Source organism: Hippoglossus hippoglossus, chromosome 9 (genome assembly GCF_009819705.1).
Source record: "Hippoglossus hippoglossus isolate fHipHip1 chromosome 9, fHipHip1.pri, whole genome shotgun sequence".
NCBI lineage: Eukaryota > Metazoa > Chordata > Actinopteri > Pleuronectiformes > Pleuronectidae > Hippoglossus > Hippoglossus hippoglossus.
Genome location: NC_047159.1, coordinates 20608488 through 20628899, shown reverse-complemented (window position 1 = coordinate 20628899; position 20412 = coordinate 20608488). Strand labels below are relative to the sequence as shown.

The 20412-nt window shown below is 40.4% G+C and overlaps 1 protein-coding gene across 8 annotated transcripts in view; it reads left to right on the top strand.

The window, feature by feature from the left end:
* The window catches only part of rimbp2 (RIMS binding protein 2), a 90813-nt gene that overhangs the window by 39066 nt on the left and 31335 nt on the right, over positions 1 to 20412 (top strand). For 7 of the 8 annotated variants that reach the window (XM_034595252.1, XM_034595244.1, XM_034595251.1 and 4 more), the window contains 3 exons: positions 8498 to 8581; positions 17000 to 17089; positions 19796 to 19918. In XM_034595252.1, coding sequence (XP_034451143.1) covers positions 8498 to 8581; positions 17000 to 17089; positions 19796 to 19918 — 297 coding nt within the window. Of the gene's footprint in view, positions 1 to 8497; positions 8582 to 16999; positions 17090 to 19795; positions 19919 to 20148; positions 20288 to 20412 lie in introns of those variants that run through there. The other variant, XM_034595246.1, reaches the window with a different exon arrangement.

The following is a 20412-nucleotide window of genomic DNA, read 5'->3' as shown; positions in this document are numbered from 1 at the left end:
GGGCAAGTGAATAGATCTTACAGAAATACACATGGCCGCCTTCAGAGTCTGTTGTGGCTGGATGAGTCATTGTTTAGTTTCCATTAAGGTAAAAGTCTCATCTGACGTCTTGGTGTTCATGTAGTGGGATTATCAGATTTACAGTCCTCTCTCTGGAGCCTCTCATACACACCGGGACTGCTCTTTCAAATTAGCACCTTATTCCAACAACCTTACATTTTATTATAGATCTCAGTTTATCCTTTTTTGCTCCTGTTACTTTCCCTTCATCACTTCTTTTATACCATAGAGGCCTGTTAGTAGCCAATAGTTATTTCTGTCAGTTGTTTTTCTCTTTTTTTTATTCATTATCATTCCTCCTCTTCCCCTCTGCCTTGCCTACAGTATTCCCCCTATCCTCTCTTGCTCTCCTCCCTTTTTTTTCACTTCAGTTGTAGTGTGTTACACTCATAAGACATCAGCTGGCAGGTAGTGTAACGTTCAGTGGCTCAGAGAGGTCAGACCCTGGTGATAGTGGCACCTTCATTTGTGATTCTGCAGCACACCGAGGCTTGTGGTTCATGGTGGGGAGGGAGGAAGAGGGGGAGCATGTGGAATCCAGACTGGGTTATTCCTTTTGCCACTGCTGCATGATGTTTAATATGCCTGATAGAGGACGACTCGCCGAGGTCTTATACCCTGGAAAAAATGCTGCGGAGCTGAGGAGCTTAGACGGTAAATCCTGCCTCCATCCGATTTTTCATTTTGCCCATTCTCTGTTCTTTTTCATTTGCATTCATATCGAGGCCTCACTACTTTTGCATATCTTTCTCATGATAATACACTGATTCACAATCACTCTTGTTACCTCAGTCTTAACCCTTCTCTTTGTCTCTCATTCTGGGTGTGCGTGTCTTTGTTGAGGGATATACTTATTGACCTCTGGGAGCTACACGTGTTTTTCCTGTAAATCTGTGATTCAGCAGTCAGTCTGTATGTTGTGCATATATACACACACACACACACACATACTCTTGCAGGCGGACTGGCGAGTACAATATTAGTGGAGTGCAAGCATCTGTGCCTAAGCACACAGACTTAAGCAGTAGAGGTTATGTAACTTACTCTGCCATTTTAAATGATTTGAAACCACGAGTGCTTTCTCTGCTGGACTAGATTACTGTGGGTCGGAGCCATGAGAATCTGCAGTATACTCATATACTACATGTTATACTACATATACTAAATGTGCATGTGGTTCATGGGTGTTGTGTAACAGTAGGGAATCCTCTCTTAAAGACCCTGACAGCACAGTGGCTTGTTAACACTCAGCAGCTCTAGTCTTTCCCTCAGGCTTGTTAAAGGCCTTTCTTTTAGCTACAAGAAACAAAGACACAATAGTAAGAAGTCTCTCAGAAGAATATATGCATCTCAGGGAGTACAGCTGACATTTTGAGAGGCAACAAATTAGCTGTACAGCTCCAGCATGTGCCACAGATAGAGGTGATGTACTATTTGTTTCTGAGTGTAACCACTCACGGTAAAAAGTGTTTTTTTTCTCTTGGTGTCCATCAGTTTTTTTATAATGTAGCTCAGCTGAGTTGCAGCACACTGCGTGCCTGCATATTTTTTGAGGATTAACATTCTGTGTCATAATTAGATGTGAAGTTAACTTAAAAGATTTTGCAACAAGAACAGAAACTGCTGTAAAAAAAAAAAAAATCCCAGGGCAAGTCGCACTCCTGTGGATGTCTGTCTATATTTGATATCTCCATCAGATTTCTGCTGTTTGCATAGAATCGCCCCCTGGTAGAAAACTTTTTTTTGCTCTGCCATTGGCAGGATTATTACCCATCATTACGCATCATGCATATTCAACGCAACAAGGGATGAGAGCAAGAGAGAGAGAAAGAAAAGAGAGAGGGAGTAATGAGGTTACCCCTGCTCACCAGAGATTATACACAGAGCTTTCCCAACTACAAAAGATCAGAAGACTGAACGCTGAGAATAGGATGGGGAAAGCCTCCTGTGTTAATTAGTCAGTGCAGAAGTAATGGTGTAGTATGTGGACCTCATTTCATCAAGACGCCTGTGTGCATTGAATTCACAGAAGAGAGTCAGAAGCAGCAGAACCAGTAGAGGTAAACTGTACATGTATACACCGTATGCTACTGGTGTGTGAGCTCAGGGGAACTCTCCATGGTGCTGAAAACAGAGACAGCACTGTTTGTCTTGTTATCTTCTTTTGTTGACCTCTGGCTTGCTTTAGTTCTAGTGTTGTTAATTATAATTAGATGTAAAGACTGTAAATATTTTAATTTATTTAAATATTTATTTAAAATACTGTCTGTAGTTTTTGTTAGAATGAGTATCTCTTTACAGCCCAAGCGATGTGGGCTATAGTATATAGCCATCAGTATTCAGTGGATAACACTAAAAACTACTCACTCTTTAGAAAGATAGAGAGACACGTGCTGAAATGATTACTATTTTCATTCTTCATTAATTTGCTAATTTGCTATTAGATTGCTTTCCATTTTGTCTATAAAATGTTGCTTGATGATTAATGATTAATTAGTTTGATAAAAGGCTAAGTTAATTCCCCTGATCGACTTATCGGATAATCGATAAGTACATCACTGGCCAAAATGAAATAAAGATTTCCTGATCATGAATCTGGATCCCATCTAAAGGCCAAAACATAGCATTGTCATCTTGCACTACTCACTCACATGAAAAATAAAAGGTGCCATTGTTTTTTCAAAGATGTACTACCGTCTGACAAAAACACCAAATGGTAGTTCACCATGATAACTGCCCTAACTGCACAGCCGTGAATGAGGCGCTGTGGATGCACCTTTCTTGTGCATGCATTTGCATTAGTGCCACTGAGGCACGAATGCTAGATCCAGCCTACGGGGATAGTCTACCTCATCTGTCTTCATCTGCTGTGTAGTAAAAGCGTCTTCACTTAAACAGGAGGTCATTACTCACAATGGCAGCCGTTTGAATCTTTTATCAGAGGGGGATTTTTAATTGAACATTGGCAAATATGCTCCAAACAAATGGTCCTGAGAACAAGCCCTGTGCGTGCGTGCGTGCGTGCGTGCGTGCGTGCGTGCGTGCGTGCGTGTGTGCGCAAATGTTTGATTGAAACATTCATCGTGCATGTCAGTGCAATGTCATAGCCGTCTGGTTCAGAAAACTGCACACATTAGATACCAGCCCACATGGGAGATGACAAGCTGTGTGCGGAGGCTGTGAGTCACTCAAAGGAAATCAGTCAGTCAACACGGTAGTTTATATTGTGCTTATGCATACTTTTTTGAACTTGTTCCATACTTTTACCCTTTTTTATTTTATATTTAATACATTTTTGCATTTTCTTGGTTTTAAAAATATAGGGAATAAGAGTGGTGGGGTTTTAGTACGTGTTAATGCACTTAGAAAGTGAAACTTAGAAAGTGCATTAACACCCACGGTAGTTATTATCATTCCCTGATGAATAAGTAAATGAATCATCTCTCAAACGTTGATGTCACAGTAAATGTCCTCATTTTTTAGTGGAGATCCTGAGCACAAACATGTCTTGTTTTACTGGCTTTTGGTTGTTGAATGTCGTGTTTTGTGAAAGGTTTACAAAGCCTAACCTTATCCATTTTACTTTCAACCATAACGCTTACAATACATTTAAACAAATCCCAAACATACAAAACCATTGGAAAAACTCTTCATCATGAAATCCTCTTTTCTGAGAACATTTGTTTTCCATATCTTTGTGTCTCTGTGAGGGTTTAATTCCTTGACCGGATAGAAATAGTAGAGCATATGCACACATTGTGAATGCAGTTGAGCAGGATCATTGGTGGACCAGCTCCGACAGATAAAGGGTCAACGATTTATTCCTGCCAACTGTCACATGCCTGAGGTAAAACACCACAAGGTCACAGATCATGGAAGGGTCAAAGCTTGTTCCTCCTCCTTCTGCTCCTCCTGTTCACTGAACTTATTGCTCACTGTTTTGTTAAATATTGTTGGCACTCGCGCTGGTAAAGAGGTGAATCAGCAGATGTAGCAAAGAGAAATATCTTCCATTTAAATGGATTTTGATCTATATTCAAAGTCAAACCAAGCTGTGAGCGCTGGGCTGGCTTTGATGAAGTGCACGTTGATGAAGCGTATATTGTGCGTTGTGGGCCTCTGGTGGCTCCGCTGGTGCTTATTTTAGTTTTGTTCAGGGACACATGGTGCCATGCTAGTGTGTGCTAGTGTGTGCGCGTGTGTGCGTGCATGTGTGTGTGTGTGACACAGATTAAGCCGTTTAATTCTATACCCTAATCTTGGAACGTTCAGCTGCACTTTCACTCCCGTCCATAGACGGATGTTCTTCATACACTGATAGAAAGCTCAGTCTGCTGATAAACACAGGATCTGGTATGTGATGTAACACTTTCATGTAACACTTTCATGTATTTTCCTTATGTGCATTAAGTGAATGCACATAAGGAAGATGTGCACTCTCTGCTGGGTTTACCCTTCACTACCGATTTCATTACCTGTGTTATGTCCAGATTAAAGTGAGGTCCCAGATATGTGCAGGAGGACTGAACACAGGCTTCTTTGATGGGGGAATCCCACTCCTAGCTGTCTGCTCCTACTGAGAAGCCAGCAGTGATGAGTTCTCTGAACAGCGCTGATAGACTAAACAAGTTATTCTCCCTGGAAACTGTGGCAGACTTTAGTCATGTTTTGGCTCTAATCCTACATTGTGAAGAAAACTGAATTTATTCTCTTCATTGTAATTCCAGCTAACGCAGCATTCAGCTGCCAGCTCAGTTAAATGGCTGCTTGATGGAAGAATAACATGCAGTTCAGACAGTTAAGAAACATCAGTTCAGAATATTAGGTGTCAGCTAAGCATTGAGGGAACCTTATTACAAATGAACAGAGAAGGCAATCTACAGCACATATGCAAACATATTTATCTTTGTTTGATCTCTTCAATTTATCTATGTGTTCATTTAGATTTTGGCTGCACGATATAAGGAAAACATGCGATATGCGATACGTTGTTTAATATCGTGATGATGATAAATAAACATAAAGAGTCCCTGGCTACGGACGCAGAGATCACGGACAGCTCCACGGCCAGGAGAAGGCTCATAGCCCGGCCGCAGTGCCACCAAGTCAGGGGCAGACACCAGGGAGCCATGCAAAGCTCCACTATGTCCACTTACAGTGTTAATTTGGAGTCTTGTTATCCATGTTTGGACCGTGAAAAGTATTTTCTGTCAGTAATTTACATCCTGTCTTGTGTCTCTGTCATTCGCGCTGTGCTCTGCTCCAACTGCGTCAAACCAAACCGAGCGTGACGCTCTCTCCTCCAGCTCGACACACATTTACTCAGACTGAGTTTACACATGTGTCCGATCACACTTTTTTGTTTGTGTGGGAGAAAGAGGAAGAGAGAGAGAGAGAGAGGAAGAGTGAGCCTGATGGCTGATGAATGTGCGCACTGCTCTGAATAAAGATTTAACTCACACTCTACATAAGTATCGATCATTATGTGATGATCAGTGTTGATAATGTGGCGACAAAGAGAGAGAGAGAGAGAGACACACACACACACACACACACACACACACACACACACACACACACACACACACACACACACACACACACACACACACACAGCAGCAGACTCTGTGTGTGCATGCCAGTGTGTGTTTGCGTGTGCGAGCTGTTACTTCCCTCAGGTTCTGGGATCATTAATAAGCTTCACAATTCTTTTATATATTCAACCGCTAATATTGATGAATCTGACCCGGGACAAACATTATCACTGGAAGTTTCCACAGTAAAATGTAGTCGGAGGAGGAGGCGGAGCAAGATTAGACGAAGCTGTGTCCGTCAAATCTCTCTATTCTCTTTTTTATTCTCTTGTTCCGACAATGATCCACTGACAGAAAAACCCGGTCTTTCGGACAAATATATTGACATGCAGAGTCTATCGCGCACGTTAATATCGCAATGACGATAGATTGGCGATATATATATACATATATATATATACACTATATATATAAGGCTGCATTCCATTCAGAAGTATCAGCGACCTGCTGTTGTGCATGCTGGCTCACCTGGTTCCTTAAATGGAACAGAGCCATTGTTTAAATCATTGGATGCACATGTGCTTTTCCTGCTATAACAAGTGTAATCCTCTGCTATAGAAATCAACAACAAAATTAGTAAAAATTTGAATTTCTTTTCAAAAGACCATGTTTTGCAGGTTTTTAAACAGATTTTGGGAGATTAGTCATGAAATTAGAATAGGGCAAGAACCGTGGGTGATGAGAGGCATCCTCTCGCCTCCTCATTTAAACTGCTCCCATCTTGTTATTGCCCCTGTCTGTTTACAAAAATAGATCGAAAATGTTCCTCAAGCTGCAAAGTTTTATGCACATAAATAAATAAGTCCTGCTGGTCTGGACCAAATGTCTACTTCTGTCAATCCAGAGCTGCTAAAGTTCTAGTGTAAGTGTTTGTTATGCTGGTGTGTGGAAAATGGCCTGTGATTATTGCTGCAAACCAATTACCCTATAGGGACACAAACAATCTTATCTATTCATCACGAGATCACATTCAGTTTTCACCTCAGTTGAAGGCTTCTTGATGTAATCCTTCAAAGTTTCTTGAGGTGTTTAGAGACTTCAACTGAACACCATCAGGAATTAGTCAGCTAGGTACTGATGTAGCCTTACAAAATCATGGAACACATACTGTGCATATCCAAACATAATGAGTTGACAAATAATTAACATGGGAGACAGAATAGACATTTTAGAAAGTCAGCTTTTTTTAAATGTTACAGCAGAGGAAGCACATATGCTTGAACACAAACTAAAGTTTTGTTGACATTGGTACCCAGAGGTCCAAGAACGCACTGAATGCATTTCAGTCTTCATGAAACATTTGCAAAGCCAGTTTTAAATCCTGCATTGTTTACATCCATGTTATAATGTACTAGCTTATAATGTTCCTCACAGCTTTTACTGGTTCACTGATACATTTCTTGAGGTGCTTGACAAACAAAACAAGGACCCACGCAACTCGAGGTCAGAAACTCCATAGAGCACATCTAATAACATTAATTAGGAATCTGCTATTGTGGACGCTGCCCAAGTAGCATAGCTTTGAACAGAGCCACTGTAAAACTCACAAATGTTTTGTGCTGTGAAAAAGTTTTTGAACCCAACAACTGTATGTGAATAAAAAAAAGAGAAATAGGAGCACATCAAGGAAAGGCAAAGCTTGTAGTTGTCAGTCCACATTTTTAGCCACAATAATTGCAATTTTATCAAATAAGGTTTCGGTAAATACTTAAACATACGAAAATACACTAATGAAATTCCCTTCAGCCTTAATCATAATTAGTTTAGTCCTGATTTAACATACATTAGCATGCTATGGTATACATGACATCTGATAATCAACTTGTTACCGTAGACATTGTGAGCAAGTTAGCAAGCTAAGTGTGGTGGGGGCACTAAATGGGTTAATTTGGTTTCCACAACACCATCATCTGGGGGAGGGATTGGCTCCCCAGGATCTACAGTCTCAAGGTCCTTCTCTGGACACCAATCAATTACAAGAGTTCTTACTGATAAGAGGCAGAGACGTTTGTCTTTATCAACAAAGAATATTTTATTGAAACATCTCAAAATAATGAATCTGGATAATAATACTAAAAATAAGGAAAGAATGGGGGATATGAGCTGAGGCCACGTGTGGTATGGTGTCTCTCACGGCCAGGACAACAGGGCACATGCTGGCTGTAATTGAGGCAGGAAATTTAGTGTGCAAGCCACAGAAAAGGAGCGTGGCAGGGTAGAGAGCCACATACCAGTATAACCAGCAGCCACAACCACGGCAGGACAACACCAGAGAGGCTCACAGGTGCTTTATATAGCCTGGCAGGTTAGAGGAGTCAAGGATGGGGCTGCGTTCAGCACTGCTGAACACTATGTTCACCCACAGTGAGGATTCATCTCCTCCACATGATGTAAGAATTTAAGTCCAATCACCTGTGTCCTTATGTACAATCTCACAGAGCTACTAGTGTTGCAGTGAGTTTGTTTCTGTTAGTTTTACTAATTTAAAATTCTGACTCGGTCAGTAAAGAGTAAAGGCTTTTAAACTGACTTTAGTTTGATCTTTTTCATAACATTATTTCTGTTCACACCCTTACTCATCATCTGTACCTTACATCAGTCCAGCCTCCTGTCTGTTTTCCTGCAACAAACACATTTTGTAATATCTATTTTCTCTGGAAATCTCTCTCCATGTCTCTGTTGCACACGTACAAACAAACGATCACACACATACACACCTAAATACTGCTGAATAATGAAATGCTCCTGCACCCTCTCTCTCTTTCTCTCTGTCTAGTTCTCTCGGGAAGCTTCTGTTCCTGACAAACCATAGCAGCCGTTCTCTGCTTTTTCTCTCTCCCCAGGAGACTGAGATCAGCACCAGAAAGAAGGAGTGTGAAGCACTTGAAGCAGAGGTGAAGAAGAAAAATCAAACATGTCAGACTTTGGTAAGTGTTCCAAAAATATACAACACCTTGGCCTCTGAGTGAAAGGACAGAGGCTAAAATTGATTTGTACCTGAGAGCCTCGCCTGCTATCATCACACACAAATGTCCCCTGAGAAAATGAGTGGCGGGCCACTGTAATGAAAGCTTGGTGCAGGCGTTGATGACTGAAATTGAAAAACGGGACCAGTTAAGTTGCAGTGTCTGTGGGTTGTGTTTTGTTTGCCTTGGAAATACGTCTGAGAATGAGAGAGAGGCCTCGCTGCAGTAATTATATTCTCTATGTGATCATGCACCATCACGGGAAATACAGACTACGGTGTTATGAACAAATGTGTGCATTACTAGTGGTATCTTTAGAATGACTACATTAGTTTCTTTTGTATACACATTAGTTTATGGAGCTATAATTACATCAGCACACAGGATTGTGCGAGTGTTTGTTAAGCCATTGCTACAGAGGCTTTTTTTTTTCGAGTTTTCCGACCCTCCATCTGTTTTTCACATTCCAATGAATGCAATATCTCAGGAACACCTTGAGTGAATTTTTATTAAAAATTTGGCACAAACGTTCACTTGGACTCAAGGATGAACTTATTCGATTTTCATTGATCAAAGGTCAAGGTCTCTATGACTCATGTCATTCATGTTAAAGTTTTCTTTAACAAATGCCTGAAGGAAAAGAGTATGGCATGCATATCAATTTAGGCTGAAGGGTGAGATCATTAGAATATGGTGGTCGAAGGTCAAGGTCACTGTGACCACACAAAACACAATTTTGGCCATAACTAAAAAATGTATGTGCTAATTATTACACAATTGAGAAATACTTGATAGAATAACAAGATAAAGTGACAATATTTATGTCTAAAAGGTCAAAGTACAACTCCACTGAGACATCAACAATGTTCGGTACAAACACTTGTATGTTCATTATTCAACTGCCTAAAAGATTGTCACCATATTTCAGGCAACTTAATTGATTGGCAGAGGCATACAACTGCAAGATGGAAATTCTAGTTCAGGCTATGGTCACTGCTGTAAAAGGTCAGAGATATGCTACACTAGTCTTTTATTTTCTTTTTTTATGTTGTTTGGAGCCTCTTGAGAGATGTTTTTTTCATAATGCCCTAGAAATGTCACTCTGTCTGCTGAAGAGGCCTTGACACAGGCCAAAAAGCTAAGAAAAGTAAAAGATTAAGAGAATCTGCTGATAAGAAAAACTTGTTTTGCATGTGTCATCTAGACAATGATGGCAATGAATTATTTAAATAAATACAGTGGTGTGTTTATGTTGATGGTGGCAATGGTTCAGTGGTTAGCAATAATGATGTTGATGTGTTGTTGTTAATTATCAGAACTGTAGACTGACAAACTAAGTGCCCTAATGAGTTTTTTACCACTAGTGGTGCTGTTGAAGTGTTTTGATGAGCTGATTCTCTGTTTGTTTGTACGTTTCCTTGAAGCGTAAAAGACCATAAAAAAACCACGTAAACATACACCATAGCAAAAAAAGAAAAGAAGACTTAAAAACTAATCCAAATGCTGCATGGCTGATGGCTTTTTAGGGTTATCTTGCCCCTTGAAAGGAGTTACAAGGGGTAGTGGTTGAAATCTTCTCTTATGATTTGGGACAGCGCTTTATAAGATGTTACATCATCAGTAGTCGTCGTGGAAAACCGACATGTCATCAGTAGTTCGTCGATGTTAATAGACGCTTCAAAGTTTTTTGCCAGGGATGTCATTGTAATAACATTGTTGAGATCTTAAATAAACCAATGCTATTGCTTGCAATTACTAAAGTGACAAACCTATAATATCCAAATAACATTCATGCTAATGCAGGTGAATCAAATGGCCAGGACATGTTTTCCTGCTTTCCCTCCGTACTATGACAAAAATGGTACAGCAAAATGACATTTGCCATTCATCCAATGGAAATTGAAAAGCTTGGATGCTGAGCATTATTTCACGTATCAAAAGCAGACAGCTTCAGGCTACTAGCAGTGGTCTGTATGCAACCCTGCCAGGTTGACTTGTTATTAGAGGAGCAGTAGAGTTCAGTAACCTTGCTGCTATACGCTAGTTAAATTAGGTGCATTGTGTATCTTCAAAGAGGGGGATGCCACATGAAATTATGTAAAACACGGTTTACTGGGTACCTGTAAAAAAAATGAATCGAATTTTGGTTCTGCTTATCGGTTCCTAAACTGCAAGGAGGCTGTATGTATTTGCCAGGACCTGTCTACGTGACAACGTCATGCACTACGCAACAGCCTGTCCATTTGTTTAGACATGACCTAGCATGCATGGCTAAGATGAGCCACGCAAACGGTCAAAAGTCAGGTTGCACATCGAAACTCACCAAACATTTAAGGCAGCACGCCGTCGATCTGAAAGACTACAGCATTTAATGTCCTTCGGTCTCCGAGCCCGAGTGTGTCCTCTTCAGCTAGCGCTAGTAGCACCTCGCTAGCACCTCCAGTAGAGCCTGGGAGAGGGAGCCGCGACGGCAGCAGCACACCGTTCTCGCTGGCATTCAAGGAAAAGTTGACTAACATGACTTGTATGAATTATGTCAGTAGGTTTCCTATAAATAAGACGTTCAACCAGCAGCTCACCACAAATGGTTCAACTTCTACTGATTTCCACTTTGTTGTTATGGACTATATGACAGATTCATTTCATATCTTAAAGTTGACAATTATTGATGTAACATTACTTTACAGGGACAATAAGAACATTTTCTTCTACTAATCATCAACAAATATGACTGTTGTTTGGTTACTTTAAACACCAGTATCTTCAAGGCAAAAAGTTTCAACATTGCTTCTATCTCAGTTACTGGAGAGAAAAACCCAATACAAGCAGTTGTATAGCTGTAGAAGTTGAACTAATCAAAGTTCGGGAATACATACAAATAATACATGTGTGTAACCTGTAAAAGCAGAAGTAGGCACAGAATAGTGCAGATGACTTGGAGTGAGATTTTTACTATGATTTTTTTTGAAAGGCAGGAGCTGTAGGGACTCAGCAGTAATTTAAATGGCACTGTTTGGTCATAGACCATTTGAATTCATTCCCTCATGCCCCTAAGACGTCCTCTTCAGATGAGCTGCCCCAAATTTACACTCCATTAGGACTGTTTACTGGCCTCCTCTCACGTTCCCTGCCCACAGCAGCGCTCCCCTCCTCACCCATTGTCAGCCTGCTGAGTCCGAGGGACGTGGCCCAAAGGACAAACTGTCCCAAATGGCGAGCAAAAATGGGAGGATGGTCTCCACAGACTGTAGCACAGTTCTTATCTCCTCCGCACCGAGATCTAAGAACAGAGCCGCAAACACAGACAAGACCAATGTAGGCTTTTGTAAGGGGACAGCGAGTTGACAGTAATGTCACTTCCTGTTTGGTCCAAACTGTCTCACCTCTCTCTCCTGTTTTTCTCCTTCTCAGTTCTCTCCTTCTCAAAAGAGTGCACATACTACATACATAATTAGATGCAGCTGTTGGCAGCTCAGTTGCTCTGCGGGTGGATTTTTAATAGTCACTGACACTGACATCTACTCTTTACACAGGAAAATACATAGATTTTTCAGAAATTCTAACTGGTATTATTGCCACGTCGCCTCAGTTCAGCTGTCTTCTTTATCAACGTGTAGTCTGACTGAGTGTGTGTGACAGTAAACACTGGCATAGCCATCTGGCACCTCCACCTTCCTGAATGTCAGGTGTATAAAATTAGCAGAGAATGCCTCCACTAGTATTTAAGGCATGTTACCATGGTGACAAGCACTGGCGGTGCCAGTGTCACTCAAATATGTAACCGTGCTAATCGAACATCAATACTGAGGCAGACAGGAGGCAGACTCAATAAGTCCGAGGATTAGACCGAGGAGCTGTGCTCTCAAATATAGCTCAATAGCCGTAGTGAAATGTCTGCCTCTGTGGTCGTCTGCTTTCATTTTGTGCTGTTTGTAAACACAAACACCTTCTGTTGAAGGCGTGATTGGCAGCTCTTGTTGTTTAGACAACATGGCGTGCATTATATGTGCCTAAAGCAGGAACTGTGAGAAATCAATTGCAGGATAGACTTCCATTTCTCTGTTTTTAATGTATCTGTGTATTTATTTTTTTCCATTTCACACAGTGCAGTAAATTCAGTACATGTAGTTGTCTTGTAAATGCTCCCTGGCTTTGCACTTACTGATTTGTTTATTCATATGAACCAGAGAGAGCAGCGCTGAAGAAGAATTCTGGTTTGTGGTGTTTAAGGTGTGCGCGACCACAAACCCTGTGTCGGTGATACTGTATGTATATATACACATTATACACTACAGCCGAAGTCATTACAATTCAGCTGTACAGTTGAATATTGTTGAGTGACATTTTAGGCTATCTAGGTTGGCACGGTGGTGCAGTAGTTAGTAGAGTTTGCGTGTTGTCTGGGCTCTGTCTGCCTTACAAAACATGAAGATTAAGGTTAGGTTAATTGGAGACTTAAAATTGGCCGTGAATGTGATTGTGGATGGTTGTTCGTCTCTGTATGTTGGAGTTGTGATACAATGGCGACCTGTCTAGGGTCGGGGTGGGAGTTTCTAGGCACGATTTGATTCTATTCAGTGGGCTACGATTCGATGATAAAACGATTATGGATGCATCAAAGAATTGTATTTCTGTACATGATTTGCATGAGGTGCATCTTCACTAGCCTCATGATTTGTGCTTTAATTAAGTATTTAAGACTGTTACTTTTATAACAAGTGTGCTGTAATTCAAAACTCAGACTACAACAGTCAGTCTATAACAGTGCCAGTACTCTCCACACTGATTTGACATTGATTCAGATTAGACTTGTGTGCTGCATCTTTAGCCTTTACTGTATGAGGATGGCCCCGCCTGGCCCCCCTTGGCAGCATCGAGGCGCATTACTCCGCCAGTCAACGAAAGATTCTGCTCATCTCCTCTTTTCTAATCACTCACACTTAGAGCTGATCTTTATAAAAACCTGCTGAATTAATATTTATGTTCCTTGATAAACTGGGCGTCGCTTCCTCTGCAACAATGAATTGGAGAAAAAAACAGCGTTGTTTGATAATCTGCGGGAACTTCTCTCCTGTCTGCAACCTGTGTCTGTGTGTGCCCCTCTCTGTCACTGACAAAAACTGATAACCACATGTATTTAGTTATTAATCGATGGTGTCGGATCATGAATCCGGTTTGTTCCGGTCACTTTAACCCTGATGTTCCGGCTGTGCATGTCTTGTGTTGTGTGCAGCAGATGAACTACGTGCGCACTTTAATACGTGAGATACGTGCCTCATAAACGCACACGTCACTACTGTTCGGGTCCTAATAACGTCTGATTAGTGTCGGTGTTTATTGTTAATGTGTAAAGTGAGCGCAGGTCAGCGGTGGAGGAAGCACACCCACACAGGAGACTCTGACAGGGTAAAAGACGACGAGACCTTTAATGTACGTCTGTCCTGATCCTGAAGCAGTGGTGGTTATAATTATGCAGCGGCGGGACATCAATAAAAGCAATTTATGTAGCGTAAAAAACATGAAACGGTTATGTTGTGTCTCTGCATCTAAGCCGAGTCGTCCACGCACGCATCCCGATGCATCTAAGAATCGAGAAATGTCCCCACCTCTCTACATGTTTACCTCTTTTAAAATTGTGATCATTGTACAGAAATAAGAACCAATCTGAAAGGGTTTAAATGATTAGTTGTGTCACACTAAACAAGCAAATGATGCTGCTTTTGCTAACTGACTCTACAGAACAGGAAGTAAGTGAATACAATGTTTGCTTTGATCCTGTGTTAAATGGCTGGACAAAACACACGTCTGCCTCTGTAGTCCTCCCAAAAAGACTGAAAACTATCCTGGTTTGTCAAGAATGAATTAACACGTCCCTGTTTATCATGACACAATCATGTGATTTTAACTTGTCACTTTACTCAATACATAGTATTTTTGTAAAATGAAAAATATTAAAATATTATATTACAATAAATGAAATAACTTTGTAATAGGTTGTATGCATTTTTTATTATCTATAATATATTATTATATATTATATTCTATAAAGTATCACAAATCAATTAATTTATGTTGTGTCCATTTCAAGTGCACATTGGTCTCGGTACTCGAAGCGAATCTCAAAGAGCAGATCTCACGTCAGCAGAAAATCTCAGCTGAATAATGTTGGAGGCAGCTCAATGTAGGTCATAGTGCGTTCTGCCTGGAGTTCTCCCTCTATCACTGGGCTCTCCATACACATGTGTCTTGCCAAAGGATTATGGCGTATAATTGATCTTTTTAAAGCGTTAACACGTCGACAACGAAGGACAAAGAAACAGCTGATTCTGTGTTCAAGACAATTTGATTTGCATCACCGCCACATCCAAATTCCATAAAGGATTTTAAATGAGGAAGGCATTCATGTTAAAATGCTTAAAACAAATACAATCTTGAAAAATGTTCCGACCGTTTCTCTCATCAGTGTTCATACTGTTAAATGTGAGCTCTGTTTTTTTATTTTTTTCAGTAACCGTTTGTCCTTCAGACCGAACACCTGGAGGCTCAGGCAGCCCACACCAACTCTTAACTGCAGGATCAATGGATATGAATAGGAATGCCAGTGCAATCTAGTGCTTGTACGGGAAGCATTAAAATTGACTGGACACAATTGATACAGGTTGAAATGCCGATAATTTTTTTTTTTAATGTGAGGGAAATTAGATTAATGTAAAAAACAGCAGATCTCAGTTGTGACTTTGCTGCTGTCTCCAGGCTGTTGTTTACTATCGTGCAATGCACAATGGTGCATTGCAAATGCATGTGCATTGTTACCAACTGTACCAACGAAATGCATGTGCATTTCGTTGGTACAGTTCATGTCCATGTCAGAATTTATTATCATCATTGTTATTAGATGGAGTGAGTAGTAGCAGTAGGGTAAGGGCAAAGTAGTAGTAGTAGTAGCAGGAGAATATTTGAGCAAATATGGATGTATCATGTGATACATGATACATCCATATTTCATGTGATACATGATACATCCATATTTCATGTGATACATGATACATCCAATTTAAATAAATGTATATTTTATATTTATTAAAAGACATGATGACGTGATTTAAATTCAAGTTCAATTTAAATTGTAATGTTTTTAAGATAAAATATATAACAATTATTAAATATAATGTCTAAAACCAACTGTATGTTATATATTTTGTTGACTTGTGTACCCAAAATATTTCCACCAAAGTTCAAACCCAGAGAATTCCACAATTTTATTCAAGGGTCCTTTAATTGCGTCATACCCGCTTTTTGCCCATCTCTTCTCTGCTATAACTTCTGCTATATTTATACAAATATTTTATTAAAATTAAATGTGAATTGTTAATGTATAAATGGTTAAATAAGTATTATGTAGTTATCATTTACTTATTTACATTTTGACCTTTCATAGGAGTAAAAGCAGAGATGTTCCTGATCACTCAAACAATGTCTCTATTCCTGGGAAGCCATGTCAGTGTAACAGTGAGACAGAAAGCACAGGCCCCTAAACTGAAGCAGCTACGTGAATTCAGCAGTCATGACCAGCACCTATTTCATTTCGTGCATTTGCCAAGGAACTGATTTGTAATGTGTTTTGAGCGTCTCTGCAGCAAAGGAAATTGCTTAACATATCTAGCCTGTTAACATGTCTACCCTTGCATGCTACTTTTTCTGTTTACTCCTGTCTTCATTTGCCCTCTGAATCCATCCTTCATAAGTAAAACATAAGGGAGCAGGAGCAGGCACGCCATTACTAGCCATTAAGAAGCACTGTATTTACTGTAAATGTATCATGCATGAGCCGGTGGGTTTCTTAGCTCCTGACAAGCACAACACTTGGCCTACATGCTGCTGTAGCTGCTGTGAATTGCATGTCTCAGAGAGCTCTCCAGTTGACACTGCAAATTGCATCCATGGCACGCCTCATGACTGTTGATTGAATGTAATTAAATTTTCCTCCTCTGCAATGAAAGGATTTTTTTACTTCCATCTGTACACACTTGGTTGAAAAGAGTGGAGAGAAGAGGCTCTTTATGTGTGTGTTTGGTTAAGAAGGTATCAGAATACATGTTTGGTTAACATCCACTCACAGGACAATACTTCATTACATCTGTTACAGTATGTTAAAGACATTGAGATAAAAGCTTATATTATAATAACATATTGTTCTGCTGTATGATGGAAGCTTCTTTTAGTCACGCTTTCTAGAACATACCAGAAAACCTTGAGCAGCCTCCTCTGATAAATAATGCATGAGCTATCGCTAACTAAATGCTGGGTTTGATTGCTGTGCTCTTGTCTAATCATGGCGACATCTTGGGCGCTAAACTCTGTTTTCTTTTTTCATCTCAGGAGAATGAGCTTCAAGATTTCCTTCAGGAGAACAAGCACTTGAACCTCCAGTTGTTCAACAACAGCCCCAAGGCATCTGGGTATGAGAAGGTAAGAGGCAAAATGGCTTCGCTTTTTTTTTTTTGCTATATAATGTAAACATCGCAATGCTACAGAAGAGTATGCTGTCACACCAGAAAATATAAAATTTCATGTTGTAAGGTGTACACTGAAATATCCAAGTTATTATTTCCATTGAATTTTGTACAGACACTCATTGTCACCAGCTCTGTGACTTGTACTTGTTGGATAAAACTCTAATATTCCATAATAAGAAAATGTTGGTTTCTTCAGTACTTTGGTAAATGACCTGGCACCTATAGAGTGGCACTCAGGAGAGCAGAAGGCCCAACAGTCCCCTGAAAAAGAAATTCCTACAACTCCACCTTTGTCCAGATCTGTTCCAAAATGTGATCGGCTCTGTCTTGGCCCATATCCCACCCTTTCATCAAGTTGTGAGGAAACCATTGTCTAGTTTTTGCATAATCCTGTAGCCAAACAAAGCAATCAACCAACCAACCAACAAATGGACAGGGGTGAAAACATACCTCCAAGGCAGAGTTAATGAGATTCCCACTTGCCTTTTTTGGTGCTAATTAGCACTTCATACCTTGTGTTGTTAGCATTGGCATTTTAAGCTTATAAATAATTAGCCTTTTGCACAAAGCATCAGACTACAGCCTCACAGAGCTCCTAATGTGGTTGTGGAGTCTCAATGTTGTGTCTTCATAGACCACGGCCTCTCTGGTCCTACAGTAACACTCTATCAGATGACTCTTTCATACTATAACAATACTGGATAAAATGGATCTGTTTTTCCACTTACCTGCATATCAATGCAAGCAATAAGCAATTCAATTAAAACCTCCTCACTTTCCTTCAAGGCTCAAGACCTCAAAGGTCTGCAGAGCTGATAACAAAGTCAAAGTAGATCAACAAACACAGAGCACAGGGCCTCTCTGTGGACAGGAAGGCAATTTCCTGAAGGAGCTGATTGGCAGGTGGTCGCTTACGGGGTTGAAGACGGGTGAAATACTGGTTATTGATGTTTTATCAGGACTGGGGTGGCTCTCGGAGCAGCTATCACACTGTCGGATATGAGAGCAGCACTCTGCAGGGCAGTGCGGATATTAGCCCTCGCTTATACCTCCCGTGTTCTGATCCTTATCGTATCTGAATGAACTAGGTGGGGCGGCAAATGGCACCTCCTTCTTCCCATAATAGACTTCGACCTGCTTCTGCCGAATCCAATATAGTTATATATTTATAATATAGTCCTACCCGTGGGGATAGGTTTTACTGGGGGGTGGACTGGACGGTGGATTCACAAACAAGTTTCCGTTTGGGTTTTGCTCCGTTGGTGTTGGAAACGCCCTCCTGGAGGAGTCATTAGTCATTCATAGCAGCTCCGAGGAAGGGGCTTTACCACATTACAGCTGCAGGAACCAGTCATCTCACTGGTTAGAGGCCTTAAAAGCTGAGCTGAAAAATGTTAAGAGCAATACAACTGGTGTAGACTATAAAGTTAATGTAGAAATGGAAATAGAAACATTTATCATATAGTGTTCTCATCAGCAGTATCGACCTCGTTGGTGTTGAATTGATGTACAGTGTTAATACAATGTGATTGTTTCACTCAGTTAAAAGCGTAGTTCTTTGTTAAAAATATAGCATTAATAATGTATTAATGGTTTGGTCTGCGGCCATTGGAATCTGTGAATTACTCTTTCATTATAATTGTATTTAAAGGATTTTATCACAGAAACCAGCCAGCTCCAACATCTGACCTTTAACAATTTCTGCCTGTTTTGAATGCTTGGAATAGGTTGAGTGACATTAAAACTAATCTTTCTTTAAACTATCATGTGTCAAATCAGCACTTCAATACCAGAAAAATAGCAACAGCTCTAAAATGTTATTCAATCCAAAGTAACAGCTCTACTTTTATACAGAATAATATCTTCAGTTGTTGTTGACATTGTATCTTAGATGCACTGCTTTGGCTCTGTAGTCAGTGGCTAGAGGACGTTGTGGTGTTTCTCTGCCTTAGAAAGGAATAACCTGCAACTGTCACTGATTAATATGAGCTATTTAATTTAATATAACAGAAGCCAAAAGACAATTGTATTGTCATTTCTGCCATATGTACAGGGCATAGACAGCTGACTATATGATTTGTAAAATTACAACCTATTTTTCTTTTTTCTTGGATGCAGGAACACTGTCCAAATTCAGGTCCTTACTGTGTATCAAGGGGAAACATTTTTGCTTCACTATTTAGCGAATTTGTCATTTTGCTACTTTGAAGTCTGCCTACCAACACCCTTTAGTGATTACACCTATTAGTGTCTGCAGCTATGCATTTAATTTAAAGCTATTGAAATACTTTTATATTGACAATATTGCCTTAAAAGATTATGGTGATGACACCATGAGTCATACTTACAGGTACTCTGGTATTTTTGTTGTTATCAATGAAGAAATAGCAGTAAATGTGCACAATATCCATACATTTATTAATTTTCTACACCTACATTCTTATTGATGTCATCAGATGAACATTGTATCCAACAACAACCACTACACCCAAAAAGTCTAAAAATCAGTTCCTGATGGTTTGGAAACCAAATACAAAAATGCAACTGATAGAAACTTTTAACAACCTGGTTTGACCTACTGAAAACAAACTGTAATGCATCTCTGCTCTCTGTCACTCAAACTCAGCCACTCTGCTCCTTGCTTGTTGTGTCTGCACAGGTGAAGTCTGAGTATGCCCAGCTCAAAGAGACCCTTGGTGCTGTGACGCAGGAGAGAGATTTAGCCCTGTGGGAGAGGAACCAGCTCCAAGGCAAACTGGAGAACCTAGAGCAAGTGCTCAAGGTGAGGAAGCTGGCTCCAAGGACAGACACGGTCTGTTAGTACTGTGTTCATTTGTAGTTGTAGTAGTCCATCTATCCTGGGATCCTAATTCAGGTGTTTTTACACAGCCTAACCCTTTGCCGGTACCCCTTCTCCTACCTGTGCTACACTGCCTCCTTCTGGTTATCTTCTGCAATACTGTCTAATGTCCCTGACATGTCTGTTGCCTTCCAGTGTCGTGTTGGGAGTTCTGACCAGGAGCTGTGAAAGAGTAGAAGCTTGGAGCAGTCTGCCCCTCTTTCCTTTCCTTTTGCACCCTGTCATGTTGTCCTACCAGCCCCAACCTTTCCTTTCCTGCCTGTCCTCTCTCCCCCCTGCTAGATTTATAAGGTATCACTGCTATGTCCTTCTGTAAGGGAGCAGTCCTGTTCAGTCCCATTCTGAATGCTTTCTGTCACCCTCAGTGGCTGTGCTTATCTCTCCTTTTATCCGTGGGCTGCTTACTAGACATTACG